Here is an 18,177-nt window from a genome sequence, read left to right on the forward strand (position 1 = left end):
GCATACTATATTTTCTTATAATTCTAAAATGTCCATATAATATGCTCTAATTCCATTTGCATACTATATTTTCTTATAATTCTAAAATGTTCCTATAAAATGATCTAATTCCATTTGCACACTATATTTTCTTATAATTCTAAAATGTCCCTATAAAATGATCTAATTCCATTTGCACAATATATTTTCTTATAATTCTAAAATGTCCCTATAATATGCTCTAATTCCATTTGCATACTACATTTTCTTATAATTCTAAAATGTCCATATAATATGCTCTAATTCCATTTGCATACTATATTTCCTTATAATTCTAAAATGTCCCTATAATATGCTCTAATTCCATTTGCATACTATATTTTCTTATAATTCTAAAATGTCCATATAATATGCTCTAATTCCATTTGCATACTATATTTTCTTATAATTCTAAAATGTTCCTATAAAATGATCTAATTCCATTTGCACACTATATTTTCTTATAATTCTAAAATGTCCCTATAAAATGATCTAATTCCATTTGCACAATATATTTTCTTATAATTCTAAAATGTTCCTATAAAATCCTATAATATAATTTCTTAATTCTTATAATTCTAAAATGTTCCTATAATATGCTCTAGTTCCATTTGCATACTATATTTTCTTATAATTCTAAAATGTTCCTATAATATGCTCTAATTCCATTTGCATACTATATTTGATTATTATTCTAAAATGTCCCTATAATATGCTCTAATTCCATTTGCATACTATATTTCCTTATAATTCTAAAATGTCCCTATAATATGCTCTAATTCCATTTACATACTATATTTTCTTATAATTCTAAAATGTCCCTATAATATGCTCTAATTCCATTTGCATACTATATTTTCTTATAATTCTAAAATGTCCCTATAAAATGATCTAATTCCATTTGCACAATATATTTTCTTATAATTCTAAAATGTTCCTATAAAATCCTATAATATAATTTCTTAATTCTTATAATTCTAAAATGTCCCTATAATATGCTCTAATTCCATTTGCATACTATATTTTCTTATAATTCTAAAATGTTCCTATAAAATGATCTAATTCCATTTGCACACTATATTTTCTTATAATTCTAAAATGTTCCTATAAAATGATCTAATTCCATTTGCACACTATATTTTCTTATAATTCTAAAATGTTCCTATAAAATCCTATAATATAATTTCTTACTATATTTTCTTATAATTCTAAAATGTTCCTATAAAATAATATAATTTAATTCTCATATTTTCCAATAATTCTATAATGTTAATATAAAATCCTATAATTTCATGTTAATACTATATTCTCAATAATTCTAAAAGGTTCCTATAGAACCTATTGGTTAAAATCCAACTGTTCTAAAAAGAATATACACCAACAGTGAATAATTTCTTTAGGTATTTTTTCTGGATAGACATTTTACTCCGATTGTGTAGTGGCCAATAGTTTGAGTCGGAGTAAATACGTTATCCTAAGATAGCTGCATTTGGCCATTTTACCAGATAAATTCGGGATAAGCAGATGATTTTATCAGTTTACTCTCTTTAATGAATGTAGCCCTAACACTTTGACCTTGAGAGTAATTTTCTCCACCAGAAAAGCGAACAGTTAGTTAAGAATGTAGGGGAATTTTACGAATGTCATACCCCTCGCTTTTATTCCAGAACAAGCGACCAGTATCCACCTAGTGAGAGCGGATAACTTTTCAGCTAGACTAAAGATTTCAAAGTGATCTCCGATTAGATTGAGGGAGCACTTACAAAGTATATCAACTGAAACTTTGATATTTTAACCCTATAAAACGATAATTTTAGTTGTTTTAAAATCTGTGATTTTATTAATTTTATCCTACCATTAGCGTTTTCAATTTACATAGAATCCTAGTTAAACTACTAGATTTTCGTTTTCTATAAGCAAACGCGCAAACCGTCAGTTTAGCTGAGAAAATCCCTCAGATTAGGAGCTACTGGGCTCTGTGTAAACTGAAGAGGATAATTCATATAAATCTTTGGCACCATTAGCTGGAAGACCTACAAAACCACATCACTGCCAACGTTTTCCATAACCATCTGATCAAAAGTAGCCATCGTAATTGGCCTAAATGTGTAGTGTCCCGCGAATAGCTTCCACGTGGAATTGGTTAAGGGTCTATTGCCACTACGGCGAAAATCTTTTAGAATTTGTCATGTTCCGTGTAAAATCACGTATTTCGATGATTTAAAAAGAGCAAAGTAAGTAAGTGAACAAGGCTCAATGCCGACTAGGAGCCGAGTCTAGCTTTAGTATGTCGCGAGCGAAATCTCCGTTGTAAACAACGCCCAATGTTTTCTCTAATTACTTTGAAGTTTCTGATTGGAAGGTTAGATAACATAAAACGAAATAGCCAAATACGTGTTTTTTAAAAAGGTAATATTTCCCAAGGCATAATGAAATCGTTAAAGGCCTGCGTTTTCTTCCGCCTGTCACCCTTTAAGTTTACTTCCCGCCAAACAAATACCCTGGTGGTAGGCCAACCACAGAACACGTTGGCCTACCACCAGGGTATTTGTTTGGCAGGAAAGTAAGAATACCTAGGCCTTTAATGTTAAATCAAAAACCCAGGTTTAGAAATCGATGATAAAGTAGAAATTTGGTATTCTTTCCATCTACTTCTAAAAAGTGTATATTATATAGCACGATACGACCGCAAGAAAATCGGGGCCATTATCGGGGTCTAGAGTCGGGCCGAGGCTTAAAAAATGTATTCCCTTCTGGTCGGTCTCTTATCACCAGGCCCAAGTTTTTGGCCATATTTAAGAGAGGATGCCCGGAAGTCCCAAAGATTCTGTGATTCCCCAGGGGACACCCTTGGCCCATTTCTCATCGACATCGGCGGACAATATAAAAGCCGGACCTCCCGAAAGATAGGCGTCCCGAAGTCATCGCACCCTCCTCGTCCTCGATCATGGATGCTCCCCCTCATTAAGAAGGATCCTTTTTCCCTATTCAGCCGATAAGCGGGCCCCGGGCCAGAGTTGACGGCCCTTCGACGATCGAAGGTGTCTCTCCGGCCTTCGCTCTCTTATCGAATCACTACTACTTGTTGAAACTTTTGGAAATGACCGCTCAACAGCCTACCGCGCAAACTCTATGGCCACAAATTTTTGAACGGGCTTTCTATAGGATTTATATGGAATAAGTCTTTATTAAATCGACTATAATCTTACTCTGTAACGTGCCTATCTTTTAATTATATTATCATCAGACCACTTATATTATACAACGGAACTCTTAATGTTAAAAGAGTCTTGGTGGCGCTGATCGTCTACGCTTTAAGGCTGGTTTTCATTAGGGCAAAAACGCCACGACGGTGAACGTCGACGCGAAATATTCCCGTTAGGCCTAATGCAATATTTTTGCGTCGACTCTCGCCGTTGTGGCGTTTTTGCCCTAGTGAAAACCAGCCTTTAGCTTTTGCTATTGTCAAAAGTAAATGAAGTTATCAGACTGCTATACTCCCCATGTTGGAGGCGTTTTCCTTATGAAGTTACATTTTGGCCAAAAAAAATCGTTTTTGTTTTTATGAAACAATTTTATACATAGAAATAGCTATACCCACAATTCCAAAGTGCAATTTATCGCGTCAAAAGACGGGGATGGAAATTAGCTTTTATTTGACTTGATTTTCTCACAATTTTCACGAGGAAATCGCCCTCCGATTTTGAGCGCTATTTCGATAACTTCGGTTCATTTACTTCTGCTATTGTCAAATTACAGAAAAATTCCTAACTCCTGGTATCATGAAGGAAACACCAAACGGTGTAAAATTATAATAAAATGTAAATAATAGACCGAAAACTATGGCTACGCCCCCTTTGGTTCTCCTTTGAAACCTAAGCCAAGTTCACACTTACCCCTAAAATGGCTTCGTTTTGATAACTAGGTTTCAAAGCCAGCGTGAGAAATCGCTTCGTGTTGGTTCGGGAAGCCACTCGTCCAAGTCGGTTTGACACTTAGAATCGCTTTCAAAACGACAAGGCGTTAAGTAAAATTGCTCATATTTTCAATAATAATGGGAATCAAATTCTAAATAATGTCAAATAATATTACTGTATGTATAGTAAACATGATTAACTAATTGTTTTCAAAATTCTGGTCATAATTTGAAATGACGTTAAGTCTTGGCTATAAGCGAGCCAGGGTGAAGCGATTTCGCACGTGTGAACCCAAGGTTCGTAAAATAAAAGCACTATGTGTGAACCAAGAATAAAGCTGGTTTCACACTCGACGGAAAATATGCCGGAAAGACGATAATAAACGCCGAGCTGAAAATTGATTCTTATTCGATATACCGCTAACGTTCAACTTTACGCTGCTAATTTTCCGTCGAGTGTGAAACCAGCTTTATCGTCGACGGTCAAAGCTGGCTTTCAAACCGACCTAAACTATCAGCGCAAGGACAGTAGATACAGGGACGAGAAAGCAGGTAAAAAAATTTCGATTTTAAACGTCTTCATATTCACGGGGAGTTAGACCAAGAGACATAGAAGAAAAAGAGTCTGCCTCGAAAGCTCTTCCCTAGCTTCCACCACAGGTTTCCTGAAAACTTCCAACTTCACCAACCTCCCTCTTTCGCCCTATCCTAGCGAGCCAATCATATTGTTAGAATTCAAATCTTTATTTTGGGGGAAAAATAGTATCGCGACACTAGCGACCCTATTAGTAATTCGGCCATTCGGGCGAATTCATGAAACTTCGTCTGCTTTAGTTAACGAGTTTCCAAACTCAGGCTTAATTACGTTATAATCGTTTTTTATGATACTTTTACGTGAAATAAATTTTAAAATGTCGGGAAAGAAAAGTAGGGTGAAGTTGAGCAATAAGTCAACGCGGTACAATGCTTTTGCAAAGCTTAAAGATGTTCGGGAAATTGGTGTTCAGTGCCTTATCAAGAGACATGTTAAGAATCAATCAACTCAGTACAATGATTATGTAAAGTCTAAAGGTGTTAACGAGGGGCTAACCACTCTTAGAAAATCTGTACACCGGATTACGCTTAGATTAGCACTGCGAAAGGCAGGGACTTCAAAGATTACGCGTAATCCCATTAGTACAGTCAAAGGTACGGCTCTGTACACCGATTACGCGGAGTGATCAGCCCCTCGGGTGTTAAGGATTCCCATTTCAATTGGTTTTTAAAATTTTCAGTACTTATAATATTAAATAATACACTAAGCCTTGGTTGGTAAAAAACGTGTTTGGTTACTTGGTAAATTGCAACTAAGCCTTGGTAAAAACGTGGTTAGTTGCAACTATGCAAGGAGTATAATTTCAGCAGCACTATTTTTCTCAGCCGAATAACGCACTTTCAAAGTGCTACGCCCGTCAAATTTCTAGTAATCTAACGCCCCCCAATGGGGAAAGAACTGAGGGAGTAGTTGGAAGTTTTCACGGCACACGGGGCAGCGCTGAGGCAGACTCTTTTTCTTCTATGTCTCTTGGTTAGATGTAAACAAACCGCGGCCATTGTTAAGATGCGGTTCACCATGGACAGTATTATTGTAGTTAGTTTTTACCATTTGGATGTTAAATTAAAAATAAAACTACGAGCGTAAATAAAAAATGCCCATTTGTTTTGAACACTTAAGCCTCGCCAAGAACCGCTAAAATTAGGTGACCGCCATTTTTTTGTTTCCAACTAACTCTCCTTGCATTTAGGTTGTTTTAGGTAATATATTCCAACAGAGGCCGCCAATACACTTTCTCGTCCCTGTATCTACTGTCCTTGTTCAGCGCCGCAGGTGTGAAAAGCTATGGGAGGCAGCGGACAATATTGGAACCCTCGGAGGGCAACACAAATACCAGAGGTTATATTCCCTTTAAAGCTCTAGTGTGACCGTGGCTCTAGATAGGTAGCGGCTAAAGCAGACGCTACTAGTTTTTCCTCATCGTGTTTCGTAAATTTGACTTTATAAATAATGATACTTGCATTTTAATATAATGTTTGCATCATTTGCTTATATTGTATTAAGTTTATTTAAGAAAGAACGCTCTTATGACTTTTTAAATTGTCTGTAGCTGATGCTAGATCATTGGCGATACCACGGAAAGGCTAGCGCCGTTACGCCACCTACACTTCGTTTCGGTCGCGAATAGCTACTATCAACCAAGAATGGACATTCTATTACCTTTCTCCTTATTTGTCGAGACATCTGGCAGCTCTGTAATTTTTTCTGGTGCTGAACAGGGGAGTCGATGTAAACAAATAAAATGGCGGTGCCAAGGGCTAAATAGGAGCGCTAGCAGGCTTTGTTATGGGAATCCATTTTAAAGCCTAAATCAAGTTTTCGTTTGATTTTCCCTATATAGAGAGAAGTTACCAGCCAGTTAAGTTTGTAAAGCTGATTAATTCTTATTTTTTAAATTTCTAAACACCGAAAAATAATGCGCAGAAAACAAAGACATTTAGGGCGCCATTTATTAGATAGTTTTCGGTTCGCGAATAGCGGAATTCTCCTCGAAGGAACGCGCATAGTTTTATTAAAAGTCGTATGATACGCCATCTGTTATCAGTTTCTATAAGCTTTGAAGATGCTTCCTAAATCAGTATTTAGCGAGAAGCTAATCATCGATTACAGTCATATGGAACTGAGTACAGCCTTCGGTAATGCTAATTATGTAATCAGTTACATTATCACTTCCGTACAGTATTAACTTTTTTCGAATATTCTTATAAATAAATTAATATTTAGTTTAAATGCTCAATATTTTACGAATTAAGTACATTAATAAATTAATATTTAGTTTAAATGCTCAATATTTTACGAATTAAGTACATTAATAAATTAATATTTAGTTTAAATGCTCAATATTTTACGAATTAAGTATTAATAAATTAATATTTAGTTTAAATGCTCAATATTTTACGAATTAAGTACTATTAATAAATTAATATTTAGTTCAGATACTCTAAATTTTTCGAATGAAATAGTAATAAATTAATATTTAGTTTAAATACTCAATATTTTACGAAATATTATTAATAAATTAATATTTAGTTTAAATACTCAATATTTTTTAACTCAATATTATTAATAAATTAATATTTCGTTTAAATACTATATTTTTTGAATTAAATATTATTAATAAATTAATATTTAGTTTAAATACTCAATATTTTACGAAATATTATTAATAAATTAATATTTAGTTTAAATACTCAATATTTTACGAAATATTATTAATAAATTATTATTTAGTTTAAATACTCAATATTTTACGAAATATTATTAATAAATTAATATTTAGTTTAAATACTCCATATTTTACGAAATATTATTAATAAATTAATATTTAGTTTAAATACTCAATATTTTTTAACTCAATATTATTAATAAATTAATATTTCGTTTAAATACTATATTTTTTGAATTAAATATTATTAATAAATTAATATTTAGTTTAAATACTCAATATTTTACGAAATATTATTAATAAATTAATATTTAGTTTAAATACTCAATATTTTACGAAATATTATTAATAAATTATTATTTAGTTTAAATACTCAATATTTTACGAAATATTATTAATAAATTAATATTTAGTTTAAATACTCCATATTTTACGAAATATTAATAAATTAATATTTAGTTTAAATACTCAATATTTTACGAAATATTATTAATAAATTAATATTTAGTTTAAATAGTCAATATTTTACGAAATATTATTAATAAATTAATATTTAGTTTAAATAGTCAATATTTTACGAAATATTATTAATAAATTAATATTTAGTTTAAATAGTCAATATTTTACGAAATATTATTAATAAATTAATATTTAGTTTAAATAGTCAATATTTTACGAAATATTATTTATAAATTAATATTTAGTTTAAATAGTCAATATTTTACGAATTATTATGAATAATTAAATGGCAAATCAAAAGTCGCATTTCATGACACAGTGGTGGCGATCGGAAATTTATTTTTTATACTTAAAACTTAAGCAAGAAAATGTACAGCTCTAAATGTTAAATTTTATTTCTTAAAAAAGTGTTCAAATCTTTGGCCACATGCGAAGGTATTATTATACAGGGTGTTTCAAAAGGTTATGCAAAACTTTTAAGGAGTTGTAGGGGGTGAGTTCAGAAGTATGCCTGTTTTTGTCCCATTTCCCTACCATGAGTTAAAAGAGCGCCAGAGAACTTCAAAGTGTGGCCTACTATCCCCTGGAAGTAGGCAAAACCAAGCAGCAAGAAAAAGCGAACATTAAAAAGGGCTTTGTATACAAATCGAGGTAACCAGCGTAAAAAAGTAAACTTAAACTGTTTAAGTTAAACAGTATTTAAAGTCCCTAAAGGATGATAAAATTGGCGAATAAGTAGATAAGTCCATAATGAAAAGGGATAATAAAGCTAAACCCTAAATAAATTTGAAGAAATTTAAAAACTTACAAATAGCTCGTACCGATAGGTCTTCGAGCAAACAAAAAACGCGAAACTCGGACCAAATAGATCTTCGAGTGAATAATTAAATAAAATAAAATAAAATAAAATAAAATAAAATAGCCAGAAAATCCAACGGTAGACCGGTTTCGTCCTATTTGGGACTCGTCAGTACCGTGCGGGAAATCTGGCTCGCGACTATAACACCGAATAGAGAAACTAAGCCTAAATATTAAAAATTTCAAAACGAGTTGCATATAGCAACGGAAAGCCGAATAGGGGAGAGTGGTGGAGATTAGTATATACGTAATGTTAAGTTAAAAGGAACCACCTATGGATTGCATTGTAAAGGATGATAAAATTGGCGAATAAGTAGATAAGTCCATAATGAAAAGGGATAATAAAGCTAAACCCTAAATTTCTATTTATTTAAAGTCCCTGCTGCTTGGTTTTGCGCTGGTTGTACAGGGTTACAATGTACTCCCCTTAAAATCAGAAAGCGCACCAAAGTGGTCCAAAAAGGCGCCAAAAGCCTATTAATGGGGCGCAAAAATGATATTTGTACCCCCCCTTGATCCGAAACATTCCTACGCGCCTGAGAATGCCTTCATTCATTTAAGAATATGCTTACAATTTTTAGTGACACTCTTTCACACGGACTATCGCCCCATCTACGTTTGCGTTTCGCGATTAAAAAACAGGCGTGCTTTCGCTATGAAGTAAGCGAGGTTAACCCATATTCTTAAAGGGAATATAACCTCAGGTATTTGGTGTGGAACACAAACGTTTACAGCTCTGGCCGCTCTTGCCTTTGGCTTTAGAAATGTTTGGCGCCACTGTACCGGGTAATTTAAAAAATTGAAAGGGTTATATTCCCTTTAAGTACCTGTATACATTCTTGACCACCCTTCGGAGCAGTATTTAGAGAACGATTTCAATCTAAATTTTAAATAAAGGCATAGCAAGGTTTTATAATTTTTATGATAATTTATCGGATATGTAGTAAAAAGAATTAATTTATATTTATGGAGAGTGACTGTTGAGAAGAATTTTGCGTTGTTTCTCCTTCCCCCTTGACAAAATCAAATGATCTCATTGGTGACGTTTTCACTCCCCCTTTATTTATCTATTTATTTATTTATATATATATTTATTTATCTGTTTATTTATCTATTTATTTATTTGTCTATTTATTTATATATTTATTTATCTGTTTATTTATCTATTTATTTATTTATTTGTCTATTTATTTGTTTATATGTTTATTTATCTATTTATTTATTTGTTTGTTTGTTTGTTTATATATTTGTTTATCTGTTTATTTATTTATTTACCTATTTATTTATTTCATTTTACATAAAATCCATAAATTTTCCAATGATACTAATCAGGAATCCATACCTCTACTTGGAATGCTTATCGCGGCAGAGTTTCGTCGCAATGTGGCTGACGGTTTTTTTTTGACGTGACTGACGTCACTATGTTAACTTAACAAACAACAACGTGAGAGGGGAGCACGCGCAAAGGGCATTTTTTCTCTCGTAGGCGGGGCCAAAGCCGTCAGAGTGATCTTACCATACGCGATACGCCAAGATAAGCATTCCAAGTAGAGATATGGATTCCTGTACTAATATAATTAAAGATTAATAATTTGCAAATCTTCTTCCGCGACCGCCTCCATTTTTTGTCGTTATCTCTCGGGGCTACGATTCAATATAAAACGCGATTATCTCCGGGACCGGCCACCGGAGCACCCCAAAGAAAAAGCCATTATATATAGAATTTTTGTGATTCATCCGCTCGGATTCATCACTATAGCTCGGGGTTTGGATAATAAATATCTGTTTTATCTGTTTTTATCCATAACCGAAAATTATCCGAATAAAAACTTATTTTTTTGCATATTAAATCGTTTTATAACCGCGAATAATATCCATAAATAAACAGTTAACAGAAATTTTTATGAATAATCGAAATTTTGGGCGATTAGTTTATCTGGTCCGCCGAGCTCTATTATCACAAATCAAAATGTATCAAATGCAAATTAACAACTTTCAAGAGGACAAATTAGTAAACCTTTTTACACCACATAATTTTCCTTATGAGCTGCATTAAGCTCTAGCATAAGTATGACACTTTCTATTGTTTCAATGCTAGTTTTCTGCTTTAGTCCCATTCGACCGAAATCCCATTCGACCGAAGGCGGTTTTTGAGGTGTCCCATTCGACCGAATTCCGCCGAAACGTGCGGTTTTTATGTGTCCCATTCGACCGAACGCTGCTATATAAATTGGCTTTTGCTATGTTTTCAATTTAGTTACTGAAGTCGTTTGCAATGGAGCGGATAGCTAATAAAGGAGGGTATTTACACATCAATAATAAGCCATTTTAATATCTTTGTACTATGCATTTATTTGAAAATAAAATGGAATGAGCATGAATTATATTTTTATCTTCACCTAGTCAAGAAAAGTAACTGAACCAAAACTGAAATGGTAAACTTAACCAACTCTAACCTAACCTAACCTAACCTAACCTAAACATGGATCTTCGATAGTACATACCTTATAAATAAAATACCAAATCACCCCGCCAATTGGGCTACATTTTAAAATTCTTTCGGTCGAATGGGAATAAACGAGTTTTCTAACCGAACCTATTTTCGACACCTTGGACTCCACCTTGGACTCGCGACGGAACTGAGTATATTATCGTCCTTGGCATTAGTATATTTCTATTTGTCAAAATTACAGCTTTTGTATTACTTATGGCTCTAGTGATTCTGGTGACTTGGTTTTTTAAATTTTTCACTAGATTTCTTAAATGGAGTCAGGCCCGTCTTAAGACCTTTTTGGGGAGCTGGGCTAAATTATTTCTTAAGACCTTTGCGATCCCCAACGGTCAGCCTTTGTATGTCCGTTGTCTAAATTCAATAATCAAACCAAAACTTTTAATTTCAAAAGTATAACATAGGTCTACTGAAAATAAGATTTTTACTGACAGTGACTCGCTGTTAGGTTTTAGAAATTGTAGGTACAGTATGATACGCGATGTGGCGATGAGTCAAATTACTTTAGACGTAACTAAAAGATACATAGTATAAATGAGCATAAATAATATTTAACTAACTAAAACCTTATCCCTAGCCAAAACTGGCTGGGGGCCCTGGGCTGTCGCCCATTTAGCCCATGCCTTAAGACGGCCCTGAATGGAGTACTACGAACGAAACCAAAAATTCGTCTACTAACACGCACTACGACGGCGTCTTAATGTTATGGCCGACCTATACGCGTTACCATGGCCACGAACACAAGCAACACCCAGTGGCGTAACGACCAATTTTGGGCTCCCCCACAGGATATCAAAAGGGCCCTTTATAAAAAAACAATATTTTTTTATTTACCCCATTTTTACAAGTTCTCTGAAAATATTGGGGATTTCTACATTTTTACCAATTGTTAAAGCATAATTCTTTTATTTATTTAAAAATTTAAATTAAAAAATCCATACTTAAAACGAAAGGACCCCCTATTTTGTGAAAATGTCATGGACCCCCCGCGGTGTCTGCGGGTACTTAGTTACGCCACTGGCAACACCCCACGAGCAAGCTCCGAATCTTTCAACAGCGGCCATATTAAAAAAAAACAGTAGACGCTAATCAAGTTTTTTTTTTAAATATGGCCGCTTCTTGCGGATACCTTCACACATGCGCAGGTTGAGGTACGCAGATTTTACCCGGCAGGGGGATCGCAAGACGTGTGTGTCACGTTTTAGGCAAACAGAAACGCCCCTGTATTAATTAGTGCAACAATTGTAGCGATTACCAACGCAACAAACCACAAGTATCGACTAAAATATTAAATGCCATAATATTTGATTTGGGTCGGCGGCGGCGTTAAGGGGCAAAAGTTTATCCTCCTTTTTGAAAATTTTGGAAAAAAAATCCAACATGTTTTTGAAGAAAATAAAAGAGCGTTCAGTAAGCGATTTCTAAATCCAGCGGTGAACCATGGGCAGTAAATTAAGAGGACAGGTTTTCCATACCCTTCCACAGTGCATTTTATTTCTCCCCGCGTATCAATCAGCTCGAGAGACTCTGAGGGAGCCTTGCAAGGTTGTTTGTACCACGTGATCTTAAAATTTCAAAATGGCAATCTAACGCGGTTGATATTGTTACGTAATTTTTGGCGCTTTATATTTTAGTAATTTTTAATTTTGGTTTTTTAATTCAATAAAAACTATCAACTGATATTTAGTATATCATATTTGATCTATAAAAACGCGAAAAAATACCTTTTGGTGTAAAAATGTACTTCGTGTTTATCTTTTTTCTTTTTTCGAACAGTATCGTCCACTTTTAGCGATACTTGTTTTTTTCAAATAACCTTGGACGACTCCCTTAGTGTGATTGGTTTACGGGGGCTAAAAACCAGGCTTTTTAACGATCCTCTAAAATCTACAATCCATGGGTGAATCACCGATTCTTTTCAAACATTTAAGCGCTTACAATCGTGACGTCTCAAGTTGTTGAACGGTTTTGTAATCTTTTAGTAAACTTTTGCTTTTTACAGGTTTAAAAATGGCGGATGAAATTGAAATTTGGGCGCGAAAGCGGGCTCTTCTATTAAATGAATTAGTTAATGACGATGATTTAGAAATAAGTAAGATTACGGCTCTGTCATTCCACCTTGAGCCTTTAAAATAATAAATTTATTATTATTATACAAGTGATTTTTCAAATCTACCATAATCCCTTTCTACTGGATCAATGGGTTCGATAGGTCTAACGGGTTCAATGACTCCAATGGCTTCACAGATTCATTTGCATCAATTTCATTACTAAGTACTCCATCTTCTTCACAAAATACATCCTAATACGCGAACCCAAACCTTAATGTTCACATTTCCCTGCTGCTTGGTTTTGCGCTTGTTGCAACCTACTTCCTGGGGCTAGTAAGCCACACCTTGAAGCTCTCTGGCGCTCTTTTAACTCATCGTAGGAAAATGAAAAAAAAAAACAGGCATACTTCTCAACTCACCCCCTACAACTCCTTCAAAAGTTTGCATATCCTTTAAAACACCCTGTATAACGAAAAAAAACGGATATAAATTTTTAAATTAAATTGTGCAGCAGGACTCACGAACAATGAGACTAAACTAAAAATGCCTAAGCTCCCACGAAAGCGGTAGATAAGTTACACCGAAGATTGTGCTCGCCATTTAAGTACAACAAATAAATAGCATTAAAATAAAGCCTAAATACACAGCATACATTTTACGTGCGACAACTTTCAGCCCTGTGGGTTATTAGCACTTTATATTTCCCCTTAATAGTTCCGCGGAACCCCCGGAACCATGTTAGGGAAACACTGAGCTAAGCTATAGATTGTCAATGCTAGAAACGCCCGAGGAAAATCTGTGCATTTTCGAAAGTTGACAACGTGTTTTTCGTCACAAGGTTTCATTAAAAAAATAACTTAGCTAGCCTGTAAACACGCTAACGCAGTGTTGTGTACAAATTTGATTGGACGAACCTTTACGCTGCACGTTTTACGGGAAGGTGGGGGGGAGACAATTTCAGAATTTTACCCTTCCGACGGTAGCAGGCGCTAAAGCGTCTAACCAATGAAAACTATAGGCAAGGAAAAATGCACGACTTTTGACGGATTGCGTTCTCCTTGTGTGGGGTGCTGTGTTTGTGGCTCCTAGATGGCATACTTACGAAAGTGTTACTTTTTATGTAGCGCTTGAAATAATGAAAACTTTTCACCTGTAAACAAAACGTCGTGTTTTTGCTAAGCCTTAAAATGTCAAAAAAAGCTACCTGGTTAAAAGGAAACACTTGTTGCATACCGTACAGGTAAAAAGTTTCCATTATTTCAACAAGCGCTATATAAACAGGTCCTCGCTCTCGGAAATATTACTTCTTGGCGATTTCTTTGGCGATATTTTATTTAAGCTCCTATTACCCTTCTTGCGTCCACACGCGCCAAAACAAAACCCGTGTTTTTCCCCTTTTTGCTTACCGACTGTCCGACTGTCATCACAATGAAGGCTTAAAATGGACGTTATTCCTATTTCCCTTAAAGAAACACACCGGCGTTTGAATTTAACCAGTTTCCCGTGCGTGTTTCAGTGGCGTACGACCATACGTTTCGAGGGGGGGGGGCATGTTCCCCCAGCTACGCCACTGGCTTGTTTCCAGAATATGATTACGTGGTAAATCCAGGCGGAATTTTTCAAACGCCGGTGTGGCCCTTTAAGTGGTGGTTTTTGCAGGCTTATAAAGGGACAATGCTGGAGCAGACGCTATTTCAACAGTGTTGCCACGCAGATTACCTACCTTATTTATTTTTCCTCGAAAATTTCGGCAACCCTATTTAATTGTCGTTAAAAACAGTGTTGCCATACAATTTATAGTAGAAATCGAGGGGTTGATCACTATCCGTAATAATGTGTACAAGCCTGTAGCTTTGACTGTACTAAAGTGATTACGTAATCGATTACAGATTTAGCACTACCAAAGACTGTACTCGCTGTAATCGGTGTGCAGAATTTTAGGAAGTGGTTAGCACCTAGGTAGACATATTATAAATTAATACGAAAACTGCGTGGAAATCCTGTGAAAATAGCGTCTGTTTCAGAAATTTTGTTTATTTATAAGCTTCCAAAAACCACCGCTTGAGGGAAATAGGAATAACGTCCATTGTTTTACAGCACCACTCCCGGCCAACTGTTTAAAGGCATTATAAGTCACAAGAGGACTTGGGCCTAAGGTGGTGCTAGCTTTTCTCCAAGAATTAGGATAATGCAAAGCAAAATACGTAATCTTCCATAACCATAATTTAATAATTTTTCTCTTTTCAAAACAGACGCAGCGTACTGCAATTTCACGAATCGACGGGCATCGGGGACCTGGGACCGATAAAATGGTCGCTAGCGTTATGCCTATTTTTAGTCTTTTTCGTAGTGTACTTCGCCCTTTGGAAAGGAGTCAAGAGTTCCGGAAAGGTAAGCCGTCCAAACGACGCGAAGACTATTTTAAAAGCGTACGTAAATTTCAATATAAATTCGACCAAATTAACATTCCGAGATTTTGCCCCTATACATAATTTACCGCGAAAATGAGGCTAGCCAGTAACTTCGTCGAGAATTATCCGGAAGACGTGGGAGTCGCTTTATTATAATAGGAATAAGACCTGGAAATTACGGAGGGAGGGGGGAAGAGGTCCCGGGCTGCGACGAATTCCGCGGACCTCGGTTGCTCCCCGACCGAGATCTCGCGGAATTTCTCGGCCCGAAACTTTCGAAAAATCACTTTCCACTAATGAGAACATTTTCCGCCTCGATTTACGCGCCCGGTTCCAGCCCTTTAAACCCAGCAGCGGCGGGAGTCGGACAGAAAAAAAATGCCATTTTGGAAAAATCGCTATTTTAAGAACGATTACGGAACTGGTGGCGCCATCTATCGCGTGGCAACGATTTTACCTTTGCAACCCCACTATTTTTTGCAAAAATTTAAATTCAACTTTTCTTTGACTTAAATTATTCTAAAATTAAATAATGGTAAATTATTTCAGGCAGTTTGGGTAACGGCTACTTTGCCCTACGCAGTACTGTTTATATTATTGATACGCGGAATAACGCTAGATGGAGCTAAGGATGGAATTATCTACTATTTATACCCCCAATGGGACCGATTGGGAGACAGTCAGGTAATTTATAATTAACGTAAGTCGGAATTAATTAATTGATAATAATAATTTAATTTTTGATCAAAGGTTTGGATTGACGCGGCTACTCAAATATTCTTTTCGTTAGGACCCGGTTTCGGAACCCTATTGGCTTTATCCAGCTATAATCAGTTTCACAATAACTGTTACAAGTAAGTTTTTAATACGGGAGCGCGGCGTGTCGAACACTTTTACTGCCATTTTGGTCTAAAATATTTTTCTACGGCTCTAAAATATAGTTCACCTTCTCTAAAATATTTATCTCACCTACTCTAAAATATTTATCTCACCTACCTACTCTAAAATATTATTTATCTTATCTACTCTAAAATATTATTTATCTCATCTACTCTAAAATATTTATCTCATCTACTCTAAAATATTTATCTCACCTACTCTAAAATATTTATCTTACCTACTCTAAAATATTTATCTCACCTACTCTAAAATATTTTTCACCTATTCTAAGTCCAAAATTATACTTATTTTAACTAAATGAATGTAGAGACGCACTCATAACGAGTTCCATTAACTGCGCCACGAGTTTCTTGGCGGGATTCGTGATTTTCTCGGTGTTGGGATACATGGCGCACGAATTGAGCCGCGACATCAGCAACGTGGTGACGGACGGACCAGGTTTGGTCTTCGTGGTCTACCCCGAAGCCATCGCCACCATGTCCGGTTCCGTATTTTGGTCCATCCTCTTCTTCCTGATGCTGATCACGCTAGGACTGGACAGCACCGTAAGTCGGGATATTCCTCTTAAACGGAGTATAACCCTAGCATCGAAAGCCAAGCTTCCTTCATTGCTCACTCGTGGCGCGACAGTCGAGAACTTAGTAGAAAATCCTGCAGTTAGAGTATTTATCCCAACGCTACTTCTATAGAACTCGCAACAGGATATAAAACTGGAATTTCCTGCTACGTTCTAGCTAGGAGCAACAAACGCAAGGAGAACGCAGCTAGTCTTTAACCACGCTAACGCAGTGTTGTGTACAAATTTCATTGGACGAACCTTTACGCGGTACGTTTCACGGGCGGGGGCGAAGCCAATTTCCGAATTTTCCCCTTCCGACGGCAGCAGGCGCTAATGAGTCTAACCAATGAAAAATGTACGCAAGAAAATGCATGACTTTTGACGGGTTGCGTTCTCCTTGTGTGGGGTGCTGTGTTTGTTGCTCCTAGGTTCTAGCGAAATTGACATATATGACACGCCATAGACATGAGACCCAAAAGTGTTTCAGTACGGTACAACGTTTAATGAGAGCTTGTCGCGCAGTAAAAAGAGGGAGTGGGAGAGGGGGTTAAAAATACGTCATCGAAATTTTAAATTTTCTCAACTTCAGCGCCGGCGAGTGAGGCGTTTTAGAACGTAATAATAATAATTATCAGCTCGGCTAATACCCTTGGCACCAACTTAGGCCTAACTCGTCAAGCGACTTTTAAAGCCATTACTTCAGGTGGCCGGGTTACAATGCGTAGGAGGGGGGTGGCAAGCCCTTCATGCCACGAGAGCCAACAGCTCCCTACACTAACTATTACCGTTAACCTCGACAAATCTTTATGGAAAGATCAAACCGAAGAACTCGGGGGAAAACCCCTTAAACCAGCGGGGAGAGAACTTGCAAACTCAACGCGGAAGTAGTAGTTCCGAGTTTTCACCCAGTGCCACAAGCTGGGATCGAACCCGGCTCCTCTAGCTGCGAGGCGAAAGCGCTAATAACTCCGCCACCCCACCTACGGGCGAAATTCGATCCAGACCTTAGACTAAATATAATGTCGCTAGTACTATTCCAACTAGTAGGCTATGTAGTCTATTGTGAGACCTTGGACGAATAATTACTGGACTCGAAACCTAAGCACAATCCCCGGTTCCACAATTTGCATCGCCCGTCAGCGCTCCTACCGAGAGAATCGCGAAATATTTTAACCAAATACAAAACACGTGCGTAAAATGTCAGATGACCCGCATTCCGTCGTCTGTTCCGCTGTT

General features: G+C 36.0%; 1 protein-coding gene across 1 annotated transcript in view; it reads left to right on the plus strand.

Annotated features, from left to right (window-relative positions):
• SerT (Serotonin transporter) overlaps nucleotides 1-18,177 on the plus strand; it is a 43,382-nt gene that overhangs the window by 14,285 nt on the left and 10,920 nt on the right. The window contains exons 4-7 of the mRNA XM_090159457.1: nucleotides 15,324-15,462; nucleotides 16,032-16,166; nucleotides 16,233-16,336; nucleotides 16,690-16,927. Coding sequence (XP_090015583.1) covers nucleotides 15,324-15,462; nucleotides 16,032-16,166; nucleotides 16,233-16,336; nucleotides 16,690-16,927 — 616 coding nt within the window. The remainder of the gene's footprint in view (nucleotides 1-15,323; nucleotides 15,463-16,031; nucleotides 16,167-16,232; nucleotides 16,337-16,689; nucleotides 16,928-18,177) is intronic.

Source organism: Leiobunum rupestre, chromosome 9 (genome assembly GCF_980474605.1).
Source record: "Leiobunum rupestre chromosome 9, qqLeiRupe1.1.hap1, whole genome shotgun sequence".
NCBI classification, from domain to species: domain Eukaryota; kingdom Metazoa; phylum Arthropoda; class Arachnida; order Opiliones; family Sclerosomatidae; genus Leiobunum; species Leiobunum rupestre.